The sequence below is a fragment of the Suncus etruscus genome, chromosome 11, assembly GCF_024139225.1.
Source record: "Suncus etruscus isolate mSunEtr1 chromosome 11, mSunEtr1.pri.cur, whole genome shotgun sequence".
Classification (NCBI taxonomy): domain Eukaryota; kingdom Metazoa; phylum Chordata; class Mammalia; order Eulipotyphla; family Soricidae; genus Suncus; species Suncus etruscus.
Window position 1 is genome coordinate 14,285,286 of NC_064858.1, and position 27,019 is coordinate 14,312,304.

A 27,019-nucleotide genomic window follows, 5' to 3' on the forward strand; every position below is an offset into this window, starting at 1 on the left:
AGAGAGAATTAAAGACCAATATCCATGAACACAATGCAAGGATTCTCAACAAAATAGTAGCAGACAGAATCCAGTGTCTCATCAAGAAGGTCATCCATGCCCAAGTAGGATTCATCCCAAAGATGTAAGATTGGTTTAATGTGCACAAATCAATCAATGTAATACATCATATCAACAAAAGAAAAAATACAAAATATGATAATATCAATAGATGAGAAAGCATTAGATAATGTCCAAAACCCATTCATGAAAAAAATTCTCAACAAGATAAAAATGGAAGGAACTTTTCTCAATATTTCTCAATACCAGGCCATTTACCTCAAGCCCATGGCAACTATACTAATTGGGGAAAAATCAAAAGCTTTTTCTCTAAAATCTGGCACACAAGAACAGACTGTCCTGACTCACCACTCCTATTTAACATAGTACTGGAAGTACTTACCATAGCAATTAGGCAAGACAATGATATCAAGGGTATCCAAATAGGAAAGAAAAATGTCAAACTCTCATTGTTTGCAGATGACATACTATATTTAGAAAACCCTAAAGACTGCCAAAAAGCTTCTAGAAATAGATTTGTATAGAAAAGTGGCAGGCTACAATATTAACGCACAAAAATCAAGGGACTTATTTAAAAATAACACAATGGAATATTATGCAGCTGTCAGGAGAGATGAAGTCATGAAAGTTTCCTATACATGGATGTACATGGAATCTATTATGCTGAGTGAAATAAGTCAGAGAGAGAGAAAGATGCAGAATGGTCTCACTCATCTATGGGTTTTAAGAAAAATGAAAGACATTCTTGCAATAATTTTCAGACACAAAAGAGAAGAGAGCTGGAAGTTACAGCTCACCTCATGAAGCTCACCGCAAACAGGGATGAGTTTAGTTAGAGAAATAACTATGTTTTGAACTATTCTAATAATGAGAATGTATGAGGGAAATAGAAAGCCTGTCTAGAGTACAGGTGGGGGTTGGGTGGGGAGGAGGGAGATTTGGGACATTGGTTATGGGAATGTTGCACTGGTGATGAGTGTTGTGTTCTTTACATGACTGAAACTCAAACACAAGCATGTATGTAATAAAGTTGGTTAAATATAAAAAAGTATTATCCATTCATATGTATTCATATGTATCATTTTACATTCATAAAATGTAAAAATACAATCTAAAAAAATAACAATATTAGGGGCCGGGCGGTGGCGCTAGAGGTAAGGTGCCTGCCTTGCCTGCGCTAGCCTTGGACGGACCGAGGTTCGATCCCCCGGCGTGCCATATGGTCCCCCAAGCCAGGAGCAACTTCTGAGTGCATAGCCAGGAGTAACCCCTGAGCGTTACTGGGTGTGGCCCAAAAACCAAAAAAAATAAAAAAATAAAAATAAAAAAACAATATCGAAGAAATAGATATTTAAAAAAATCCCATTCACAATAGTACCACAGAAACTCAAATACCTTAATGTCAACTTAACTAAAGAGGTAAAGATTCTATACAAAGAAAACTGCAAAACACTGCCTAATGAAATAAAAGAGGACACAGAAAATGGTGGCATATACCCTGCTCATGAATTGGGAGAATCAGCATTATTAAATGGGCAATGCTACCTAAATCATTTGTACAGGTTTAATGCAATCCCCCTAAGTACACCCATGATATCTTCAAAAAAGTTGGTCAGACACTTAAAATTCGTTTGGGAGAACAAATGCCCAAGAATTGCTAAAGCAACCCTTAGAAAAAAGAAGATGGGAGGCATCGTTTTCCCCAATTTTAAATTGTATTAAGAACAATAGTCATCAAAAGACTGGGTAGAGTGGGTATTAGAATAAAGACAGACCCTCAGATCAGTGAAATAGAGTTGAATATTCAGAGGATGATCCCCCAACATACAATCAAATACTCTCTGATAAAGGGGAAAGAAACTCAAATAGAACAAGGAAAACCTCTTAAATAAGGTGTTACGGGAAACTGGTAAATCACATGCAAAAAAACAAACAAACAAACAAACAAACCTGACATCTAACACCATGCACAAAGGTAAAATGAAAATGGATCAAGGACCTTGATATCTGACCTAATTTTAAAGTATATAGAAGAAAACAGGCAAAATAGTCCATGACATTGAGGCTAAAGGCATCTTCAAAGATGTCCAAAGAAGTGGACTGGGGACCCAAAGAGATAGCACAGCGGCGTTTGCCTTGCAAGCAGCCAATCCAGGACCAAAGGTGGTTGGTTCGAATCCCCATATGGTCCCACGTGCCTGCCAGGAGCTATTTCTGAGCAGACAGCCAGGAGTAACCCCTGAGCACCACCTGGTGTGATCCAAAAACCAAAAAAAAAAAAAAAAAAAAGTGGACCGGAAATCCCTCCCTTGTGTGATGCACCTGGATTGGGAGCACAGATGGACAAAATGTCAGGATGGGCATAGGGCTGAGCCTAGAGCTTGAGAAATCAGCACATGGCCGAATACCAGGTTAACTTTTATGTTTAAATTTCAGGCCAAGAATATTTGGATAAACTGTATGTAACCTTTTCTCAAAAACCATTATCTACTTTTTATCCCTTGATTTAAAAAAAAAAAGTGTTCTCTTCACAACTCTCCAAATTTAAAAACTTTTGCTTCATTTTAAAAATAGTCAAAGTATCCCCACTCCCCCACCCCAATTCAGAAAACCTTTTCTAATTCCTGTGATACAAACAGGCTGCTTCTTATGTCATCCTAAAATAATACCGTTACCTTACTTTATAAGTTTAACATTGTTACTGGGGTTTTTTTTGGTCCACATTTTGGCTGCTGAGGACTTACTCTGTGCTCAGGGGCCACTCAGCAGTGCTTAGAGACGATATCTGGTGGCCTGTATTGAAGTCTATTATATGCAAGGCAAGTGTACCTATATAAACTATTAACTCTAGAAACCCACTTCTTCCCTTTTTTGGGGGAAACTAACACTACTTTTATTATGAACACTACTCAAAGTGCTTTTTGTTAAATCTTCATAACAATTCGATTAAAGTGGTAATAATATTCATCTTAAAAATGAGGAAACAGATTAGGAAATTGCCCAGATGTATAAATTATAAACTGAGCTGAAACATCAAACTCAAGCATCTGGCATTGGTCTGGAATCTTTATCACTGCTGTGTTAACATAATTAGTTTAATCATTTCAATTATTTGTTGAGAGCTAGTTCTAGTAACACATTGTATTTGGGATATGATCTTATTTTTAAAACATAACTCCGAACAAGTAGTATAGGGGCACTGTATTGCCCTACATACACATGGCTGATCCCAGCACCACTTATGAACTCTTATAGTACTCTCCTGCAACATTGAGGACAACTCTAGACTAAGACCATATGAGATCAATATGCTGAGACCATATGATCAAACAAATCATCTTGGACGACACTAAGGCCACCAAACTGTCAGCTGGTTAGAAATGTGAGAGGTCCAACTGTCAAGTATATAGCCAATAAGCTAATTAGTATTCGATGTCATTGAATAGATGTTGGGACAACTAGTAGACAGCTTCACACACACAGGTGCAAATGGCACATAAAAATGACCCATATTGCCTATCCACATAACTTAGTAATAGAAATTATGTACAATTTAACCATTATTTTATGATTTGCCTCTTCTGGTTGAGTAGTCATGCTAGAAAATGACAATGATAATGGAAAACACAGGCAGAAGCTATCTTGGTCTTCCAGAGTGAACTGGACAAATACTTTCTTGCAATACTTTTTCAGGAATGAATCTGTACTGATTCATTTGTGGTTCAAACCATATCCAGACGGCAAAGGATTGCCACTGCTAGTGGTTTCCTCTGGTTAGAAATGCAGAACCAAAAGGTCAGGTACTCTATTCTGCACCTACCACAGCTATAATTTGCTCCTTTCCCAGCATTTATTCAAAACATCTAATCGCTTTGTTTTATTTTTGAGCCACACCTAGTGATACTCAAGGCTTACTCCTGGCAATGCTCAGGAATTGAACCTGGGTGTGTCATGTGCAAAATAAGTAACTTGCCCACTGTACTCTTTCCATCCCCTAATCATTCTTTTACTGAAACTGCTAGACGCAGTTCAAAGTACTACAGATGCAGCAGTGAATAAAACCAGATCCACTCAACTCATTCAGCCTGATTTTAGTAGACATCATCTATACATAAATGTAATTTAGAAATGCTTTGATGGGGGTAATAAAAGGTTAGGAGGAAGTACCATCAATTTAGGTCCGAGAAAACATGAACTTTGAGCAGACTTGCATTATATGAGGGAATAATCTATGTAGTTATTGTATTCAAGTGAATCCGAGTGGAACAGCATATTCAGTGTTCCTGAAGCATCAGGTCCACTAGACATGAGGAACTGAAGCTCACTGACTAGTTAGACAATACCATAGACCAAGCCATATAGAAGCTGTGAACAGCAGTAAAGATTTTTATTCTATGCTATCATTAACCTTAACCATCATAACAGTACACACTAACACTTCTGAAGTTGGTTCAATAAATTTTGGGGGGAGAAATTTATATTGTTTAATGTAAAGTCTATCCAACTGTCCAAATGTAAAACCATGTGATTTCTGGCCCCACCCTACTATATCAAAATCTCAGCAAATAAATCAGTAAATTAAATTTAATAAAAGCCTCACAATCTTGTAATGTACAGCATATTGCAAAAATCTAAGGACATATAACAAGCATTAAGTATTTCGGACACATTATTTTAATTCTCAATCTATCTAGTTCTACTCGTAAGAATTGACTTTTAAAATATTCTTTAAAATCAGTCCTTTCATTTTTTTTTTCCATGTTGTTAAACTGCTACCAAATAGAATAGCAGACGGAGACTTGCCTTGCACACAACTGACCTTTGTTGATTCCCAGCACTTCCTGAACTCCACCTTGAGCATAGAGAGCCAGAACTAAGCTCTGAATATTGCAGGTATGAACTAAAACTATAAAGTTAAGCTGCTACCAAAGACATCTATTTTACAAAATATTCCTAATAAAAAAGGATAAATTTGACACAGAATTGTACACCAGAATCAGTGACTTCAATAACTATTGGATGAGTATCATCAAGTTTTCAAGAATTTGGTGTTGAGCTTCTTTTATGAAAGGATCCTTCTATTATTACATCAGTGACTGTTCATTGCACTTTCATTATTGCTACAGTAACGGAAAAGTTAAGAGTTTAGTATCTGACAATACTTGCCTCAGTTTTAAGTTTAAAATTCCTTCTGAGGAGGCTGGAGTGATAGAACAGTGGGTAGGGAATTTGCCTTGCATGCTGCTGACCCAAGTTTTATCCCTAGCATCCAATATGGTATCCTGAGTATGAAATAAGCCCTAAGCACCATGAGGTGGCACATAAACAAACAAACAAAAATTCCTTTCTGATTTGGACAACATATTTAACAACTGAAGTAAATGATCTAAACATTAAGAAAGTTTATACAAGAAAACCAATGTAGTACACAATTTAAAGAGAAAATTTTTTATTGTGGTATAAAATGCACTTATAAAAAGCCCACAGAAGACATGAAATTCTTCGCTGCTATATAAATTTATTGGTAATATTTTATTTACCTATTATTATGATGATGCCACCTAAAACATACTGTAAACGATGAGTTACACTCTAACAAATGCATCACTGATTTTCAACAATCATTAGTTTAATTATAATTAAAAACTATAAATCACATCTATATCTGGAATGTTCATTTACTGTCATGTAGTGTAGTTTAATTTAGAGCATAATTGCACATGAATGGTACAGAAAAACATTCACTATTATTTTATATCTTCATGACAAATTAACATTCATCCTAACTGAAAAATCAGTATTCAGCCCTGATCTGCAGCACAATTCCAGGATTATCAATGTAGTAATTTGTGTGTAAGGATATTTTTGTGTGCACCCATGGGACAACTTAAAGAATGCCTTTAGTAAACAAATATAACATTACTGTCAGCTATTTGCATGTCTAAATATTATAGTCCGATTATCTGTAAACAGAACAAAACCACACAAATATTTTTAATGCTATTAAAAATAAGTCTAACCACCCATTATTCTAATATGCTTTATTTGAACACACTATGGAATTCTGAAGGTGCATATATTTCCTTAGATAATAAGGTATAAAAATGAGTGCTTCATATTTTAGGCTATGAAATGTGCATTTCTAATAATTGTTTTATGCAGCATAGTGTAGAACAAATTCTAAATCCTGGAAACCCACAGTCATTTAGAAAACCCAGGTATGGCTCTTGCAGCAGATTTAACAAATTAAATATGAAGTATTCTAGCTCCCTCTACTTCAAGTATCAAAAAAAATAAGGCTCAAAAATCTCAGTTTAAGTTCACTTAAGCCTCACTGGGCTTTAATGAAAATGCAAAGCTTTAGAAAATAGTTAAATGTGGTTTGAAACATATAAATTGAAACAAGATTCTGATTTATGTTATTTATGTTAGGGTGGTATCAGGATTTTTTTTTAAACAATTAAGAAATCTGAACATTTACTCCAAAGTTACAATGAAAACAATTAGTCTATGAGTATGTGGTTTGGGAGGTACCTTGATATTTAAAATCTCTTTAACAGTGACTTCAGTTTTGTCTCTCTTTGAATACTAATTTAATATTCAATCTGAACATATTTGACCTCACACTAGTTATAATATGTTTTACATTTGAAATGGCTTTTTTTTAAAAAAAAGTACGACAATGAATTTACTAAAGCTGCTTACATGTCTTTCATCAGAAACCACACAGTATAGAAAATATGTGATATTCTTAAGGGATGAGCTGATCTTCAGGAATTTTAATGCTGTTTATAAAACCAAAAAGTCAAACGTGAGAAAAGACCGCTGCAATAAAGCACTGTTTCTTAAAAGTTGTAGATAAAACCTCACACGCTACAAGAGTTCACTAGCACTGCTCCACAAAGTAAACCCACTTCTCACCATTCTCCAGGCAGTTTTTTCAGTTTACAAAATAAACCTTAACTTATTCATGTAGTATGAGTATTTTAATTTTAAGGTCATCATCTCTCCCTTAAAAGAAAAAAATTCGCTGTCTTCACCAAAGATTAGTAAAGTGTACATAAAGATGTTAGACTTACTGATATTGGCCCAACTATAAAATTTAAAAATTATGTGAAAGCATGAAATCACCACTTTATGAAAACAGTGCGACAAAATTAAACATTACTATGTCATGTCGAATCCTTGTTTAAACTCAAAAATAGAAATCAGGAGTTTTCTATTTCATTATTTTAAAAAACACACAGAAGTGAAAAGTGCTATTTTTTCAAAAGTTCAATCCCCTTCTACTATTTATCAACATGGAATGATTTCGGGTCTTCTGTACTAAAAGCTGAACGTTTTAAAAAACTAGTATTATAATACCCAACATAGTGATTTTAATCAGTAGTGGCTTCGGTTTCAGCTGGACCCCTAATTAGTCTTCGGATTCCTCTTTTTCCAGCAGGACCTTTTGGTTTTGCAAAACTCTGCTTATGCGCATGCTGCTTGGGATGTACTTCTTCATAGAGGAAGTCTGCAGTCAACTCATCCCCATTGTCAATTTCTATCTGTAAAAGAGATTAAGAACGACTATTAAAACAGTATTAAAAAACACATCATTTAGAACCTTAAAAGATAAAAAAAAAGTCACTTTTCAGTTATGAATGTTCACAAAATGATCTATTCCAGCAAGAGAGGATCAAGGACCACAGGCAAATATTTCACTTTCATTTAGGGGTAAGAGAAAGAGGCAGTTAGTGTTGCTTGGATATAATCAGTTTCTATTTTATTTTACTTCCTCTTTTCCTACTTAAATGTGAAAGTAGAAGCCACCACTATTTCCTCCAGTTTTTCTGCTTTGGCACTCTATAATCATGGCTCGGCAATATCTGAAATGCTATTTATTCTTCTTGTATAAAAAGTAAGTCATCACACACTATAGAAGAAGAGTCCAGAATAAAAACCCTGTGAGTTTTTAAGAACTAATGTTTTAAGATTTGAAGGAACAAAGAATGAAGAATGAAACGTATCTTTCCCCATGAACCACAGGCTCCCAAAATTTTATTATCATTTTTTCTTTTGATTTTTTTTTTGGGGGGGACCACACCCGGTGACACTCAGGGGTTACTCCTGGCTTGGGGGACCATATGGGACACAGGGGATCGAACCGCAGTCCGTCCTAGGCTAGCACGGACAAGGCAGACACGTTACCCCTTGTGCCACTGCACCGGCCCCGTTTTTCTTTTGAAAAGGTGTGCTCTCATCAATCCCATAACTCACAATTGGAGATAGAATGTAGTTCCTTAGTAATAGGTTTTGATATCATCAAAGATATAGTTCATGCAGAAGTAAGCAAGGAATTTCCTGTAATATGAATATACTGCACTGTCCAATACAGCAGCCTATATACAATAGCTGTTACGCATAGCAGACATGTGCATAATAATGCTAAGAAACCAAACTTGAACTTTTACTTCATTTTTAATTGAAATAGCCAGAGTAGCTGTCACCAATATAGAAAGTGCAGATCTATCTATAGGAAAACTAGAGTCATAATAATCATCTCGAGGCACTTGAAACTAGATTAAAAGCTTTATGGTAAGAAGGAAGACTATTCACGTATATGTCAGGATAAAGCACAAGACAACAGGAATCTAAAACTGAAGATGAAAAAAAGTTCATATAGAATGAAGACCAACTAGATGAGCACCTAATTACCTTTCGAATCACATCCATTTGTAGTTGTCTTTCTACGATTTCAAGCAGAGGGCTCTTGCAGCTAGAGTACAGCATCCGTTCTCTTATACTACATGTGTATCCAGGCATTGAATAAATAAACACTGTCAGATAAAAGAATAAATATAATTAGTATATAATTAAACATTAAGCTTTATCAAACTGTAACTAACCCTCCGAGCAATAAAGAAGAGTGCAGAGCTGATATATTAATAAGTGAAATGAATGGAACATATTAGAAACAATGGATCACATATACCTATGGATTCCAAATAGTCTCCTTCATGGGAATGTTTATACAAAAAGAAATGGTAACGTGCTGAATCCTTGGGAATTCTCTTTGGCAAATCTTTTAATTCTGTATTTATTGTGTTGGCCAAAATAATAGTTTCATTTTTTATATCTATTTCCTATTAACAAAAAGAAAATATATCAGTTACAACACATACACAAAAATTTTTAAATTTATAATAAGAATCCTAGGAGACGGAAAACACAATTCTGGAATTTTTCACAACAAACATATTGCTTCTGTTTACAAAAATTACTATATACAAACTGAAACCAGTAAAGAGAACAGTCGCTTCATAATAATCATTACGTTCCTCTTACCAATTGAACATAGTTGAGCTGTCTGTTATTCAATTTTTCCAAAGCCTGTAAAGCTTCTCTAGATATAGGAAATGCTACACCTTGTAGTGTTTGATGCTTAGTGTCCACACTCACGTCAGTTTGTACCTAAGTATGACAGATGGCATTTATCAATGACAACTTTAGAATCTGAAAATATTGCAACGGCAAATTGAAAAACAAATTAAAAAAAAAACAACACAACCTCTATAAAGTAAATGCCATTCCACCTTTCCCCATAATTTTAATGAAAGTAACACTTTTAATACTCTGGGGTATAAAAAGCAAATTAATTTTCCACTTTTGATCATGTTCTGTTAGCACTTTTATCAACATGCAGAGTCTACAAACAATATAACACATCTTAACAAAAATGTTAAATGAACATCTGAGTAGTGTTAGTGTGGCTTTGGGGTTTTTGTGTTTGTTTGGTTTGGCACAACTGCAATGAGCAACGTAAGCTCTTTGAAGAACTTCAGAATATATTTTTAATAGAATAACTTATTTGATAAAATTCATGAACAGTATGATAGACAAGAAAAAATAGTACAGAAATTTACTTTGTTCTGGTAAACATAAAATGCAACACAAACACCATGCACTGTACTGAAAGAAATACAAACAATATCTAAAGACACGAGACAGCTTAACAAGTTATACTACTGCAGAAGTTCCAGACTTAGAGCATTCTTTTGAGAACATTGCTGTGTGGAACTGGGGCGATAGCTCAATGGGGCTGGTGCATGCTGTACACACAGACCTGTACACACAATCCCTGGCCCCACAGGGACTTTTAAGCAATACTAGGAGCTATCCCCAAATAAAGTGGGAGCTACCCCAGCACTGTGGCTTCAAGAGTGAAAAACAAAAAGGACCATGATGTGCATACACATTAAAAACAGCACATTAATGATGTTTTCTTCAATGCACATGGCACTTGTTTTAAGACTCATACTTGGTAAAGTATAGCTAGTATAGGGTCTCATTACAGTGCTGCAACAGAAAACCAAGTAGAAATTTTATTTTTAAAATGAATGGAGATTCTACAGCATAAATGGTACTGGATAATGAGAACATCATAGAACATATGCAAATGCATACCCCAATTCGATCCTCTGGGTTCTGATTGCAAGGAATAAAACAAACTATCAAACTTGTTTAAAACAAAAACAAAAAACAGAAAAACAAAAACAAAAAACACTTATACACATAAAGATCCCTCCCAAATAACAAGTTAAAATAGTAATGATAGAGTCTTGCTGGCAGATTAATAGCAAATAAACACTAATTTCCAGACTGATTATTATGAATTACTCAAACTAGTAAATAAAGGTTTCTGCTAATTGTTATTTTTTTGCAAAATCCCAGAAGTGTTAAAGCTTTTCTATCTTGTAATTAAAAATGACAAACTATATATAATATGAATGAAATTTAATTCACTCAAATATTCAACATGTATTTAACGATTTTCCATTTATACTTACTTATATATGCAGTCATCCAAGTAATGTTCACAGAAGTTAGTTTACAAGACTTCTAGAAATTTTAAATGATCTACAGATATTTATTCTTGACTCTTCTTAGAATCATTCACTGTTCTCTAAAACAGCATTCAAAACAAACCTGCTCCAGATGATCCTAAGCAATAATGTCTTTGCTCTAAAACAGTCGTATACATTTCCCTCATTCGTTTGGTATTCAGAGTTCAAAGATGTACTTCCAAGAGGAAGTTTACTATTCTATCACAAACATCATAAAAGCAGGACAAAGTTCTTTCAAAAACTGACATCAAGCTTAGCATTTTTAATACTTTCCTAAAAACAAAAAGTAAGCTTTATATCATAAGAGCAACACCCTATGTCTTATATCTAAACCAAAGAAATATAAGCTACCAAACGTATTCTCTAGTTTTCTCCACCTGTATTAACTTAAAAATAAGGCTTTTAAGAGAACTTAAAATTTCGCAATGGTTCCACAGTTATACTTTACCTCATTAATTTTAATCTGCCGTAATTCTTCCTCAGCTGCAGTTAATGGGGCAGGGGAAGATTGTGAGAGCAAATATTTTTTATAGCCATGTAAAGAAACATCTTCCTGCAAGCACAAAAATACTTATCAGATCTTCTCTAGAAGTAAAGCCCAAGTAACGTTATACTTCACAAGTAACAAAATAATTAGACCAACAGAAATACCTTAATTCTTAAATAAAATTCTGTTATGTATTTCAGAAAAATTAAATGTTGTCTCTTTACTTTTCATTTCTTGAACTTCCAAATTACCAATTTCTTTATGTGAGTGTGGTGGTGATAATATCTAGTCATACTTCAAAATCTACAAGACAATTTTTATCTTTCCAGAGCTTATGCCCTGTATTCAATAATCAAAACCTACATGTACTTAGCTTTCTGTTATAAAGTTTTTAATCATGAATTAACAGCTAATTTTAAAATACTTTTTACTATCATTATCAAATAAGGTATAAAGAAATATAGTTACATAATCCATAGTTTAACCTTAATATTATATGAAAACTATATTTATTTTATTTATTATTTTTGAGGTGTTTGAAATCAAACCCTAGGATCTAACATACACAGGCTAAGAACTTTACTGCTGAGCTACATCCTAGCTCTAATTTCATTATTCTTATAGATTCATCAATCTGAATTCTTATCACTTAGAACCAGGGAATACTTTAAGTTTTTGTTTGAGTCACTCCTGGTTCTACACTCTGGATCCAGTCCTGGCACTGTTATGGGGAACCATCTGGGGACAGAATCCTGGTTGGTGAGCACCCTATCTGCTGCACTATCTCTCTGGCCCTGCCTCAATCATTTTAGTTGCAAAATAAAGATTACATAAAAATATTTTGTACCTTTACTGTACCAAATACTTCATCTTTAATGTGGCCACCTCCAAATTCCTTTTTCAGAGTTGCTCTTGTTGCAGCATACAACATCTTTTGACGAACCTATTGCATTGTGAAAGTTAACTTAGAAGTCTACCGGATAGTTGAAAATCATTATGATAAAAGAAAATACATTAAAAATAAAGTAAATTGGGATAGAACTGAAATCTATTGAATATAATACACTGGAATATGCATACACAAAAATTCATCATTCATCTAAGCCTAAGATATCAATGTCTATATCAAAGTTGATTTCAACATGTTATGATTTTAAAAAAGTATATAAAAAGCCAACATGTTTTTCTAAAGTTAAGAAAAACTTACAAAAATGACTTATTTTTCCTAGAATAAAATCAGCTCAAGAACATAAAAGCAACACATTCGGTTAAAATAAAGAAAAGTGATACAAGGAAATTATGATACTAACATTTTACTCGAAGCAAATCTAGATCATGTGAATTAAGACTCACATATTCCAGGAGCCAGAGAGAGTGCAAGGGCACCCTTACTTGAGACTTGACCTTTGGTAACCCTTATGGCCTCCCAGTATTCTCAGGAATGATCCCTGGTCACAGAACTAGGAGTACACCTTGAGTACTACCAGGTATGGCCCAAATCCTCCCAAATTCAATGTTTTAAAAAATGAGCCAAACATTCAGGATGGAGATAAAGTTGAAGTGGGGCAGTTAAGGCACTTGCCTGGCAGACAGCTAATCAAGTTCAATCCTCAGAACAGCATGGTTTTTCAAGCACCACTAGGAGCACTCCCAAAGCAGGGAGCTCAAGTAGCCCCCAACCACAACAGGGTGGCAGGTTGGCCTACCTCCACCAAATAAAGCAAAGTATGGATGGGATATATTATTCTATGAAGGGCATGAAAACAAAAGAACTGTTATATATGCTATTAATAAACAGAATAGCATCTCTGGCAAGCTACTAAAGAAAACTGCCAACCAACACAAATCTTTCCATAATCCTCATGGTCAAATTCAGGATTTCTTTTAGATAGTGTAGATGGAATTAAAGGGGAAGGAGAGTTTTTGATGGATTTCTTTTAGATAGTGTAGATGGAATTAAAGGGGAAGGAGAGTTTTTGAGAATAACGTTTAAGTAATTCAAGGGGCCGGCACTAAAGGTAAGGTGCCTGCCTTGCCTGCGCTAGCCTAGGATGGACCGCGGTTCCATCCCCCGGTGTCCCATATGGTGCCCCAAGCCAGGAGCGACTTCTGAGTGCATAGCCAGGAGTAACCCCTGAGCGTCACCGGGTGTGGCCCAAAAACAAAACAAAACAAAACAAAAAAGTAATTCAAAAAGTTTTTTCTACATGAAACAGAATTAATCCTAAAAATACTGGGTAGTATGCACATATAATCCATCTTTTTCTATTTAGATCATTAACTTTACTGAAAAAATTGTGTCCATCACTGCAATGACTATAATAAACTTATACATATTAATGTACTCTTCAGTAATTTTCTATAAACTCCACAACTATTATTCTAGCTTTATTCCTTAGAAGTTCAGAATCATTTATTCAGAATCAATTGCCACAACTTTTCCTTTTCATTTTTGTGTGAAGGCTCAAACCAGGGTCTTGACACATGTAAAAGAAACATTTTACCACTGAACTACATGCCTGATGCAACCACAGACTAAATTATTTAAATTTAGTATTAATAATAATGATTTCAAAGAAAATATTTCTGAGTCTAAACACATTACTCCTAACTGTATTCTGACTAATAATTTTTCTCCATAATCATACCATTTTATAGGAAATCTGTGCTGCACTTAAAGTTTCTCTAACCCTAAGGATATTTCAGAAAGCTTTTTTTATCCTGCACTTAATGTAAACAGATTATAAAGAAATTACTTACAGGTGAATAATCCGGAGACCATGCAATGAATATCCATTCATATCCCTGGGCATTCTGAGAATCTAACCTGAATAATATATAGCAAGGTTGTTTGTCCTCCAACAGGGGTAAAATAAAGGAGTCATAATCTTTATCCCAGGAATCTGAAGCCTGATTACATGATCCAATCACAAGTTTCTCTATAAAGAACAATTAAAAAAATATTTTGAAAATAACAAATTGATACAGAATTAATTACCTAATTACTATTATTCACAGCAAGAAGTTGAAAGGACAGTATTAAAGACAGATAATTTTATGACCAGCATAAAACATAACATATTATAATGAAGTGGATGGCTAACGAATGGGTGGATATGTTTCTCAAAAATAAAATATATTTAATGAAATGCACTACCAAAGGTAAGATTTCAGAAATTAGCATGAATTCTACAGTAGAGGATATAAAATAAAACTTGATTGAGCTCTAATTTGGCCATTTAAAAACATACTCCAGAGAATAAGTTAGCAGGAAAATCTAAGAAAACTCTAAGAGAAAAATCAAGGATAACATGAGGTATAATACATAGGAAAGCTCTTGTACAAATGCACACACCGTATTCACTGAAGCAGTACAAAAAAGGAGCCAAAGCAACAGTACAACAGGTATGGCACTTGCCTTGCTCTGGGCTGACCCATGTTTGATCACAAATATCCAATATAGGGTCCAGAGCACCACCAAGAGTAACTGAGTGCTGAGCCAAGAGTAACCCCTGAGCACCACAGATATGGACAACCCGCCCCCCAAAAAAGAATTACAGTGAAAACTGAAAGTAGCCTGCAAGCTAGTCATCCAGACTATTACATGTGGCAATCATATCACACATCTATTTGTAACTCTAAAAAAATCTAGTAAATTCTCTATCAAAAGTGATTATAAAAATATTTACATAAAAGAGGAAGATTCAAATGTCAGTCTATGCAAATTTAAAAAAATCAAAAACACAGAGTAAAGCAGCAAAACCCAAACAAACTTCAAACAGCATAATGTTATTTAGGAATACAAACACAAAAAGATCACATAAATTATCAACTAATACTTGACTCCTAATAGTTACCTCAGGAAAAAGGTCAGGAAGAATTTTATAAAGGAGCTATTATTCGCATCACAAACACAAACTAGAAAGAGGCCTGAAGCAAACATTATTCTTTAATAGTTCCTATTAAACATTTTATCTCAAAACAAAAATATATAAAACAAGAGAATAATGGACAGCCAGAACGAAATACAGCAAGTAGAGCATTTGCCTTACATGCACCCTTCCCTGGCACCCTACGTAGTTCTTTGAATACTGCCAGGAGTAAGTCCAAAGCACAGCTGAGTACTGATGAAAAACAAAAACTAAAAACCAAACTAGAAAATAATGATTATAGAAAGACTTAATTTCCTTTGGAAAATTTCAGCATTTAAGAAAGACATTTAATCAAACATTTCAGAAGTGATGGCATTTTTAGTCCAGTATTTCTAAACTACTTTTACTGTACATGTTTATTCCTCCTAACTAATAATATATGAAGCATTCTTATAGTTTCAAAATTATGATTTCTTTCAATATGTAAGAAGGAAATGGAAAAGAAATTACTGGTAGGCTTATTTCCAGTTTATGAAAGAAGAAGCTACATCTACACAGCAATGTACTTCAAGATATTTAATAAAGCCAAAAGACTGTTTTAGCATTCTTTTATGATTACTGATTAATTGTTCAAATTCAAATCTATCAAAAAATGAAATATTCTCTTAAACCACCACACCCTACTGTAAATGGAAAATATTATTTTGAAAGCCTGTTATAATCTTAGAACTTCCCTAAAGTTAGGTGAGTCATCTCTACAGCATAAATCCTTCACTAACAAGTTTGAAATCTTGTTTCTACTTCAAAATGAACTACTAGATAACAATTCAAAACTTTTTCTTTTTCGTTTATGTTTCCTATTTATTTATTTTCTATCTGAAACAGAAGCACTGGCATTAAAAACAGACTGTTATGCAGAAATTGAGACACAAAAAAGAGAAAAATATCATAACTTTCTATTTTCCTGGTGGTTAACCTCAGAATTCAGGAGATAAAGCTGAGGCTTTTAATAACATAACCCAAATGTAAAGAATCTATGTTATCTAAAGAAAAGCAAGCTTTTGAGGCCGAACAATAACACAGCAGCAGGTAAAGCTTGCATGAGGCCCCCGTCCAGGTTTGATCCCCAGCATCCCATATGATCCCCTGAGTCTGCCAGGAGTGATTTCTGAGCATAGAGTCAGAAGAAACCTCTGAGCATGTTAAACTTGCTTCACATAATTAACAGTTCAACTCACAGAGAGGACACAGAACTTGCAATAACATAACACCCAGTAGTCCAAGGACAAAATAAAAAGATAAAACTGACCATTTTCAATAGATATTTTCAGAAGTCTGTATTTCCCATTTCTTGCTTTGGCAAAGACATCTTTAACATCTTCACTTGCTGTGGAAAAAAATAAACCTATTTTTATACCAAAGTAATTTCTAATGCCTCTTAAAATAAAAAAAGTTATAACACACACAAAAACTGAGTATGGAGACCTCTTTATTATCAGGTACTTAAATTACAAAACATCAAGATGCAAGGCATTTGTACACAGTTAAAAAAAAACATACTAATATAGTTTCAATGTGTATTGATTCTAATGTTTAGCTCGTTAATTCCAGAGCCAAAATAACAGCAGTTCATAATCCAAACCTCAAACCCAGGAAAGAACAAATTACAACTTTTAGAAAACTTTTTAACTGTCTCTCTCAGTGATTTAACAGAAAATAAAATTTAAAAATAAAGGATGTTGAAACCTGCTCTGGTAATTTTCCAGTGCCTTCATCAACTCAATTTCTGTGTTTTCCCTTTGTAAACTGAGAAGCATCAAATAGTGAGCCTTTTTTATCAAAAGTCAGTGAAAAAACAAATCTGAGCTTTTACTTCTGTGTCTTAAATTGCATTTCTCAAAAAGCTGGAGCAAACTCACCGAGCAATTGTGTTCTAGTAACAGAACCCACTGTGTTCCAATCAAAGCTTCTGAACCGTGTTTCGACAGCAAAGTCGACTATTAAGGCATCTTTTCTATTAGCCTGGAGCATTCAAATCATCAGTTTTGCAAATGACATATAAGGACTGCCAAACTACCGTGGGCAGAGAAAGCAAATGATTTTAGATATGAAACTATTTTGCCCGTGTTTCTGTGTGCTTCCAGAAGAACCAGGTGATATCAAAGACCCTTTGGCACAAAACCCACCAAATTATTCATTGGGGGAAAAGACCCATTGTCTATGAACACCAGGAGAAAAAAGCTTTTGCTCTCTACCATAACTCATTAACCAGCTGCTAGTAACCCGGGGGTATAATTTTCTCTCCTGCTGAGCACTTCCAGAAGGCCCATTTGCAAAGGAGCCAGGTCTGAAGTAAAAAGTGCACATTCAACTGTCTGTACAGGACGATGACAGACATGCAGTCAAAGAACAGAGACAAGACATTGCAGTTCCAAGATGCTGCTAACAGAGCAAAAATGCAATTTCCACATAAATGCTGGATCCCTAGTCCAAGCTCCCATGTCGACAGAAAATGCTGAGAGGTTTGCGAAGCCCCCTTATACAGAAAAGTTAAAACTTGAGCAATTTTCTTTTCTTTTCCCGGTATATAAAAAATAAAGTAGCTGCAAGGGGACAGAATAAATCGTCTTCACATTTCTTTTTTTTTTCTTTTCCCTTTTTTTCAGTTCTACCTTCACATTTCTTTCAATTTTCAGTTCTCCTCTCCCTGCTGAGCACTTGCAGAAGCCCCATTGCAAAGAGTCTGAAGTAAAAAAAAAAGTGTACATTCAAATTATGTGCATGGGGAAGATAACATGCAGTCTTGCACACAGACCAGACATTGCAGTTCCAAGATGTTGCTAAAAGAGCAAAAGTGCAATGTCCACATAAATGCTGGATCCCTAGTCCAAGCTCCCAAGTAGACAGAAAAAGCTGAGAAGTTTGTTGAGCCCCCTTAGACAGAAAGATTAAAAACTTGAGCAAAATTTGGTTTCTTTTCCTGGTAGAGTAGAAAACCTCATGAAAAAAAAATAATGCAAAAAAAAGAAAAGCAGCTGCAAGGGGACAGAGTAAGTAGCCTTCACATTTTTTTTGTTTTTGTTTTCTTTTTCTCAGTTCTGCCTTCACTTTTTTTTTTTTCTTTTTTGCTTTTTAATTTTCAGTTCTCCTCTCCCTGCTGAGCACTTCCAGAAGGAGGCCCATGTTTAAGGAGCCAGGTCTGAAAGGTTAAACATTTGAGCAGTTTTTTTTTTTTTTCTTTTCCTGGGAGAGTAGAAAGCCTCATGAGAAATAATAATAATAATAATAATAATGCAAAAAATAAAAAGAAAAGAAAAGTAGCTTGCAAGGGGACAGAGTAAGTGGCCTTCACATTTTTTTTCTTTTTCTCATCTACCTTCACTTTTTTTTTTTTTTTTTGCTTTTTAATTTTCAGTTCTCCTCTCCCTGCTGAGCATTTGCAGAAGGAGGCCCATGTTTAAGGAGCCAGGTCTGAAAGGTTAATTAAACAATTAAACATTTGAGCAGCTTTTTTTTTTTTTCTTTTCCTGGTGGAGTAGAAAGCCTGATGAGAAAAAATATAATGCAAAAAAGAAAAAGAAAAAGAAAAGTAGCTGCAAGGGGACAGAATAAAGTCTTCACATTCCTTTTTTTTTCTTTTTTTGTTTTTAATTTTCAGTTCTCTTCCCCCCTGCTTTCTCAAAAGGGGAAAGAATAAAAGTGAAGCCCAAACTTGGGGGGCGCTGCCAGCAAACCCCACCCTGGCACCAACTCCTCTAAGTCAGGCATCACTTTCCTCCCGTCTGGGCTGCAGGCAGGAGGCGGCCCGGGCTGAGCTGGAGGGGAGCACGAAGGCCGGAGCAGCCCCGCCTGGCCCAGCTCGTCGTGCCGGCTCTCAGGGCCTCCTCCGGGAGCCCATTGCATTCCCTGCGGCCCGTGCTTCCCCGCGGTTACCTTGGATCCCGGTCTGGTGGGACATGGCTGCGGCCGCGGGCTCCGCTCCCTCCCGGCTCGGCGGCGGAGTGCAGAGCGATCGGCCCCGGCCGCGACTCCAGGAAGTGGCGGCGCCTCCGCCGGCCCCGAAACGTCATCGTTCCGCGACGCGCGACCGCCCTGGCTCCGCCCAGCCACGCTGGAGGCGACGTCGGGCCTCCTGCCCGGGCGTCCCCGGAAGCTTCTGGCCACGCCCCTGCTCTGTTCTGGGCACGCCCCCGAGCTTCTGGCCCCGCCCCGCCCCTGTGCACCTGCTTTCTGCAGAAGGTCCTGAGCCCAAGCAACGATTTGGGGGCGTTTCTCCAGTTCTTTGTTCTTTCTTGGGGGAACCCCAGAGCCGCCGGCACGTTGGCCTGGCCACTTAGGGACGGCTCTGCAACCTTTCTGTTTAGGGACCCGAACAAGATGCTCAGGACCAGGATAGGAGCATCTGGCTTAATGCTTTTTCAGGCTTCCAAAGCTAGGAGCCTGGTCGGGTTTTTTTTTTTTTTTTTTTTTTTTTTTGCTTCCTACAAGGTATATGATTATAAGCATAGCATCTATGGGTTTTAAGGAAAATGAAAGACATTATTGTGAAAAAAATGAAAAAGAAAAAGACATTGTTGTAAAAATATTAAAAATAAAAATAAAAGACATTGTTAAAATGGAAATAAAAAGAAAATACATCGTTGTAAAAAATGAAAAAGAAAAAGACATTATTGTAAAAATATTAAAAAGAAAATGAAAAGACATTGTTGTAAAAATATTAAAAATAAAAATAAAAGACATTGTTAAAAAAGGAAATAAAAAGAAAATACATCGTTGTAAAAAATGAAAAAGAAAAAGACATTATTGTAAAAATATTAAAAAGAAAATGAAAAGACATTGTTGTAAAAATATTAAAAATAAAAATAAAAGACATTGTTAAAAAAGGAAAGAAAAAGAAAATACATCGTTGTAAAAAATGAAAAAGAAAAAGACATTGTAAAAATATTGAAAAGAAAAAGAAAAGACATTGTTGTTAAAAAATGGAAAGAAAAAGAAAAGACATTATTGTAATAATGCCTAGAGACAATAGAGATGAGGGCTGGAAGGACTGGCTCATGATACGAAGCTCACCACAAAGGGTGCAGTTAGAGAAATAACTATACTGACAACTATCATGACAATGTTAGTAAGTGAGAGAAGTAGAATGCCTGTCTTGATTACAGGCAGGGAGTGGGGAAGGAGAGAGATAGGGGAGCTATTTGGTGGTGGGAAGGTTGCACTGGTGAAGGGGAGGTGTTCTTCTAATGACTGAAACCCAACTACAAACATGTTTTTAATCATGGTGATTAAAGATATTATTCAAAAATATTTCTGCTCATTTATCATTTTTTATTTATTTTAGTTTGGGGGAACCACACCCCGCTATGTTCAGGGGTTCACTTCTAGTCCTGCAATCAGAGATCACTCCTAGCAGGGCTCCAGGGACCTTTTAGGGTAACAGGAAGAGAATCTGGGTCAGCTATGTGCTAGATAGGTGCCCTAACCACTGCACTATAGCTCTGGCCTCCTCACCACTTTTTAAAATTGAGAGTTAATATACATGCTGCCCCTTTTAAAATTTGCCCAGGCTTTTAAGTTGAATTAATCTCAAATGATTGATTTTCCTTTGTTCAATTGAGCACTTCTTTCTCTTTATTCTTTTTTTCATTTTCCTTTCTCTTTATTCCAAATAAAGAAATCCACCAATAGTAAGGAGTCACTCCTGAGTACTTCCTCATGTTTTTTTTTATTTATTCATTACTCAAATAATGACTGGAGATTCATAAGGGGTAATTTTTTTGCTCCCTTTTTTGACTCCTTTAAAGATTATTTTTTTAACTAATTACCACTTCTAGATTGTTTCTTGGATAGAAACTGGGCATTTTTGTTATATAACTTTACACTGACAAATACATTACACCTTAAACTAATGAATACACAAAATTACAATTTGTTTATTAACAAGTGCTTTGTAGAGGCAAACCTATAGGAACAACTTAACATAAATACTGGTCAAATGTAATGTATTTTGATGTTACTTATAACAGATCTGTAATTGTTCTTTTAAGTTTTTGTTTGTTTTTACCAGGAAATAAGATTTTGCTTTGTTTTTTTCCTGGCTGTATTGTGATATTTCTCAAACACATCTTCATATTCCAGAATATATAGAATTCAAACTGACTATCTCTTGTTTGAAAATTAGAAATTTAGGGATGGGCACGGATGTGGTTCAGAGGCGGAACCCAGGCTTTACATATGTGAGATTGCTGGAAATAAAAAAAAAAGGGAGGAGTTTTATACTAAACAAAATTTCCCTGACATAGCAGTTGCCCCTGTTTTACCTGTTTTGGTCATACAACTGCACACAGAAGGAATTAAAATTTTTATCTGATGATATTTTTGTGCATGACTAATTCTTGTACTGGTGACCTTAGAAAATTTCATATAGTAATTGACATTGCACAAAAATTTTGATAAAAAAATATAGCTAACCTATAACCATTGTTAGAAACATCCCTTGTATGGGCCTGAGCTATAGCACAGCAGTAGGGCTTTTGCCTGTATTACAAAGCTTAAGAAGAAGCTTTAAATGACATTTAAAAATTATTATTTTAGATTTTTGGTTAGCCTTGGAGGTCATATTTGTCTGTGCTCTAAGATCATTCCTGGCTGGCCCTGGGGAACATATGAAGTGCTGGGGATTGATTTAAGGTTGCACGCATACAAGACAAATGACCTACACAGTATACTATCTCTCTGACTCCTATTATTATTTTCTTTTCTGTTTTTTGAAGGCCATACCCATTTGACACTCAGGGGTTACTCCTGGCTATGTACTCCTGGCTTGGGGGGGGGGGGGACCATATGGGAGGCCGGGGGATCGAACCACGGTCCCTCCTAGGCTAGCGATAGCAAGTCAATCAATTTTATGTGTGCAAAAAATAAATGGATTCTTGGTGCTTTCGTGAAATTTTTTATGAAAATTATCATTTAGTACTTACAGTATAATAGCAAGGCCTTACCTCTAGTGCCACCTCTTTGGCCCCTGGCTCCTATTATTTTTAACTTTTAAAAATTTGATCTGGAGCCACAATCAGCAATGCTGGGAATGTGAGTATACTATGAAATGCCAGGGATCAAACCCAAGTCCAAATATCGGAAAGGCCTATGTTCTACACTTCACTGTTCGCTTAAATGATCAAATTATCCAAATCTGTCAAGTACAAAGGCATTTCTTTTGAAAAAGCAAAAGATTCCTCTTAAAAGAAGGACATAAATATAAAAGTAAAAAAATTGTTAAAACATAGCAAGGACAAAGTTTTGTTTTTACTTTAATCCTTTCTGGTTACAAACACTTTTCTTTGTTTTACTAATTTTGTGTGTACAAAAAATAAATGGATTCTTAGTGCTTTCATGAAATTTTTTATGAAAATTATCATTTAATACTTACAGTATAATTAAATGTCTGCTGTTTATGAGGTTTATTATATTGGATTAAAATTTAAACATCATGCTATGAAGAAGTGATTTATTGAGTTATAATATGCTAGAGATTCCTATTTTTTTCAGAGAACAGAATACAGGAGAAATAAAAATTTTTCTCCTTTTAATTTTTCAAAAAGTGTGTTAAAATGTCTGCAGTTAGGGTTATAATACAATAGGTATGGCATTTGCCTTGCATGAGTCTGACCCTAAAACAATCCTCTGAACTCTGTATGATCCCTGAGCTCTACCAAAAGTGACCCTGAATGTAAAGAAAGGAGTAAGCCCTGAGCACCTCTGGGTGATGCCCAAAACAATTTGTTTAACATAAAACTTGTTTAAGCATTTTAAGTTTATAGTTTAGTACTAGCATTTGTACAACTAGTCTGCAAAAAAATTTCATCTTGTAGAGCAGAAACTATATTCATTAAACTTATTCCTCTAATTTCTCTATGCAGAATCATAAGGCATTTGTCTATTTTTGACTGACATATTTTACTTAGCTTTTTATTATTATTGTTATTATTATTATTATTATTATTATTATTATTATTATTATTTGGACTTTAGGCCAAATCTGGAGGCACTCAGAAATTATTCCTGGTGGACTTTGGGGGAACCTTATGGGATAACAAAAATTAAACCCAAATTGGCCACATGCAAGGCAAACACCTTACACATTGTGCTATTGCTCCAGTCCCTTATTTAGCATGTTTTAAAATTTATTCATATGTAGTATGTAGAAATATTTTGTAAAGTTAAATAGTATTTACCTTTTTTTTTTTTTTTTGGTTTTTGGGTCCTACCCAGTGACACTCAGGGGTTATTCCTGGCAATGAGCTTAGAAATCGCTCCTGGGTTGGGAGATCATATGGGATCCCAGGGCTCGAACCTAGGTCCATCCTGGGTTAGCTGTGTGCAAGGCAAATGACCTACCACTGTGTTATCACTCTGGCCCTAGTATTTAACTTTTATATTACATTCTCTCCACCATTGGCCCCAGTTGTTCAATCTCCATCCAATTTTTCCCTCTGGCAGAGTCAAAATAATTTATTTTATATGCTTTTATGAGTAAATAGCTTATGAAATTATTAAAAATACTTTAATAAAAAATTTATGAAAATGTTTACATAATGTGGTCTTTAAGGTATTGTTTTCTGAGGGTTTACTAAATTATTTGTTGCTAATTAAGCATGTGTTGTTTTTGTTTATTAGGTTGGCTTTTATGCTTTTCCATCATGTAAACCAGGGGTCTCAAACTCAATTTACCTGGGGACCGCAGTAGACAAAGTTGGGGTGAGGCAGGGCCTCATAAGGAATTACACACAAAAAAGTCCTCAAACGTCATTATTAACAGTTTTAATTATTTTTCTGAACATGAATAGAACATTGAGTGAAGATCATGAACAGTTCTTCTGAACATGGCATCTTTTGCCTATTCCTTGCTGCCAGAGACTTGACAATGCTTCTTCTCACACATCTGAACCACATTTGGCTTTAGAGAGGAAGCAGTTGAGACTCTCAGTATGGCTTGAAGATGATCATCATTAAGTCTAGACCTGTACTTTGACTTATTGAAGTTCAATGTGGAGAATAACTTTTCACACAAATATGTGCTCCCAAAAAGGCACATGGTGCGCTTGAACATTCGGGAAAGCTCAGGGAAGCTGGGGGGCAATTCTCTCAAAAATTACCCATGCATGTCTGCTTTTCCACTAATCTCCCTGAACTTGGCTTTGAGATCAGAATTGCATTGCAGGTCAATGAGTTCCATTTGAAGCACAGTGGGGGCATCTTGCACATTCAAGGGAAAGGGTCCACAAAAATTTGGAAAGGGGCTTTGTGTTTTTTGAAGTCTGCAAATCTGTGATCAAATTCCTTCTCTAGCTTAAAAATAGCATCAACATATTTCTCACCACTGAATGGTATGCCTGCATCCACAAGTTCCTTGCATGCTGGAAAATGGCAAAGGTTTGTCTGAGAGAACTGGGATTTCCATAACAAATTTTGTGGAGAATGCTCTCATGTTGTCATAGGCAGCACTGATAAGCTGTCCCGGGTCTTGTAACATCTTGTTTAGTACATTCAGCTTATGTGTGATGTCAACAAGAAAAGCTAAGTTCATGAGCCATTTGTGATCACTAAACTCAGAAACAGCATTCCCATCTTTCTCCATGAAGGCTTTCACTTTTTCTCTCAACTCAAAAAATCTTTTCAGGACATTTCCCCTGCTGAGCCAATATACCTCGGTGAAATAAAACACATCTCCATATTCTGACTCCATTTCCTCTAAAAAAGCACGGAACCTCCTGTGCTTTAAGCCCCTGGATCTGATTTGGTTGATGCATTTCACAACAACAGGCATCACATTGTCACATGTCAGGCATTTACTGCAAAGGGCCTGCTGATGGATAATGCAGTGAAGAGCAATGGCCTTGTCTACACCATCCTCTTCAAGTTTTTTTGAACAAGTGCCACCAGTCCATTTTTCCTCCCTGTCATCAATGGTGATCCATCGGTTATTATTCCAACAAACCTCTTCCATGGCAAACCTGCATTCTCAATGGCATCACACAGATGCCGAAATATCTCATTAGCGGTAGTCTGGCCATGCATTGGAATTATTGTGAGCAGCTCCTCTGTCAATTCAAAATTGCAATCAACACCACGGACATAAATTGTGAGCTGCGCAGTGTCTGTTATATCTGTGCGCTCGTCAAGAGCAACGGAGTATGCATCAAAACATTTGGCTTTCTCACACAGTTGATGAGAAATGTTACTTGACATGTCAGAAGTGCACTCTGCCACAGTGTTGGCAGAAAGGCTGATTTTGCTAAACTGACCTTTCTTTTCCAGACAGATAATACTTGCAGCCTGTTACATGCATTTTTTTTTTAAACAAACTCTCCTTCTGTGAATGGTTTCCCTGACTTAGCAATGATCTCACTAACCATGGAACTAGCTTCGACTGATGCAACATTCTCTTTGGTTGCTTTCTTGAAGAAATCTTGTTGCCTCATTAGACATGCTTTAAGACTGGCAACCCGCTTGGCTCTCACATTTCCTTGATAATTTGCACATTCCTCAGCATGTTTAGTTGAATAATGGCATTTCAAGTTGTATTCCTTGTGCACTGCAACTTTCTCTGAGCAAATAAGACATGTGGGGATGCCCCTGTGCTCAAGAAAAAAATACTGTGTCTCCCACTTATCCTGAAATTGTCTGTGCTTGTCGTCGATCTTTCTCTTCACTGCAGGCTTTGATGAAGTCATGATGAAGGTATGACAAAATCTAATTCTGTAATAAACTTCACTCCATTCTCTCCCTTAGGCCTCCGATAATGCAAGGGACAGCGGGCAGGAGCAGCGGAAATGATGTCTGTGCTAGGTGCAAAGTATTCCCGATTATTCACTTATCGAATATTCACAATAAAAAATCACATTAAGTAAGAAAAATAATCACAAAAAATCGCATTAAACATTTGCATACCCCGAACGAAACTGCTTGGGTATGCAAATGTTTAATGCGATTTTTTCTTACTAATGCGATTTTATTGCGATTATTCAGTAAGCGAATAATCGCAAATACTGCGATATTTGAAGGCCGGCCACGGGCCACAAAATGTTGCACGGAGGGTTGCAAACGGCCCGCGGGCCACGAGTTTGAGACCCCTGATGTAAACCATCTAATGTGGGTGTCAGATTCAAGGAACTTGGAGATATTGTAGAACTGAAATGTGACTGCCCACCGTAGGAACCCTAGGATCTGTAAAAATGTGAGTTTTATTTGCTGGCAGCTGTGGGATGTGGATGTGGCTACTGAAACTTTTATAAGTATGAAGGGATGGGGCCTGAGAGTTGGTGCTCGCGGTAAAGGCATCTGCTTTTTCCACACTAGCAAGTGTAGGACGGATTGCAGTTCAATTCCCTCGGAGTCCCATATGGTCCCTAAGCCAGGAGCAATTTCTGAGTGCATAGCCAGGAGTAACCCCTGAGCGTCACTGGGTGTGGCCCAAAAAGCAAAAAAACGTATGAAGGAATGGGTGAAGACTGCCCAACAACCACTCGGACAAGATTCCAGTGTTTTCAGCTGCAAAACTGGTGTAACTGGAGTTTTTGTTGATAAAATGTTTCTGTAGAGTATTGAGGCAGTGAGGTTGGGCCTCTGGTGAAAACTCATCCTATCTCCTGCTCCTTTACTTTGATTTTATTTGGGGGGGGGGGTTACACCCAGGAACACATTCAGGGGTT

The 27,019-nt window shown here is 36.0% G+C and overlaps 1 protein-coding gene across 2 annotated transcripts; it reads right to left on the reverse strand.

The window, feature by feature from the left end:
• Positions 1 to 5,558: 5,558 nt before the first annotated feature.
• On the reverse strand, positions 5,559 to 19,356 carry TWF1 (twinfilin actin binding protein 1). Of its 2 annotated transcripts, XM_049783837.1 has the most exons (10): positions 19,242 to 19,356; positions 16,618 to 16,695; positions 14,197 to 14,375; positions 12,284 to 12,379; positions 11,398 to 11,502; positions 10,510 to 10,530; positions 9,391 to 9,516; positions 9,038 to 9,188; positions 8,761 to 8,882; positions 5,559 to 7,610 (listed from the first exon to the last, which is right to left on the reverse strand). In XM_049783837.1, the coding sequence occupies exons 1-10, from the start codon at positions 19,264 to 19,266 to the stop codon at positions 7,440 to 7,442; spliced, it is 1,074 nt and encodes a 357-aa protein (XP_049639794.1). In that variant the 5' UTR covers positions 19,267 to 19,356; the 3' UTR covers positions 5,559 to 7,439. The 2 variants fall into 2 exon arrangements, with proteins under 2 accessions (XP_049639794.1, XP_049639795.1); XM_049783838.1 differs by lacking the exon at positions 10,510 to 10,530.
• Positions 19,357 to 27,019: the final 7,663 nt, after the last annotated feature.

Coding starts and splice junctions, on each gene's coding strand:
- TWF1 (XM_049783837.1), bottom strand. CDS start 19,266: ATGTCCCACCAGACCGGGATCCAAG. Junction 14,376..16,617: donor GAAAATATCTATTGAAAATG/GTCAGTTTTATC, acceptor TGTTCTTTATAG/AGAAACTTGTGATTGGATCA. Junction 12,380..14,196: donor GGTCTCCGGATTATTCACCT/GTAAGTAATTTC, acceptor ACAATGCAATAG/GTTCGTCAAAAGATGTTGTA.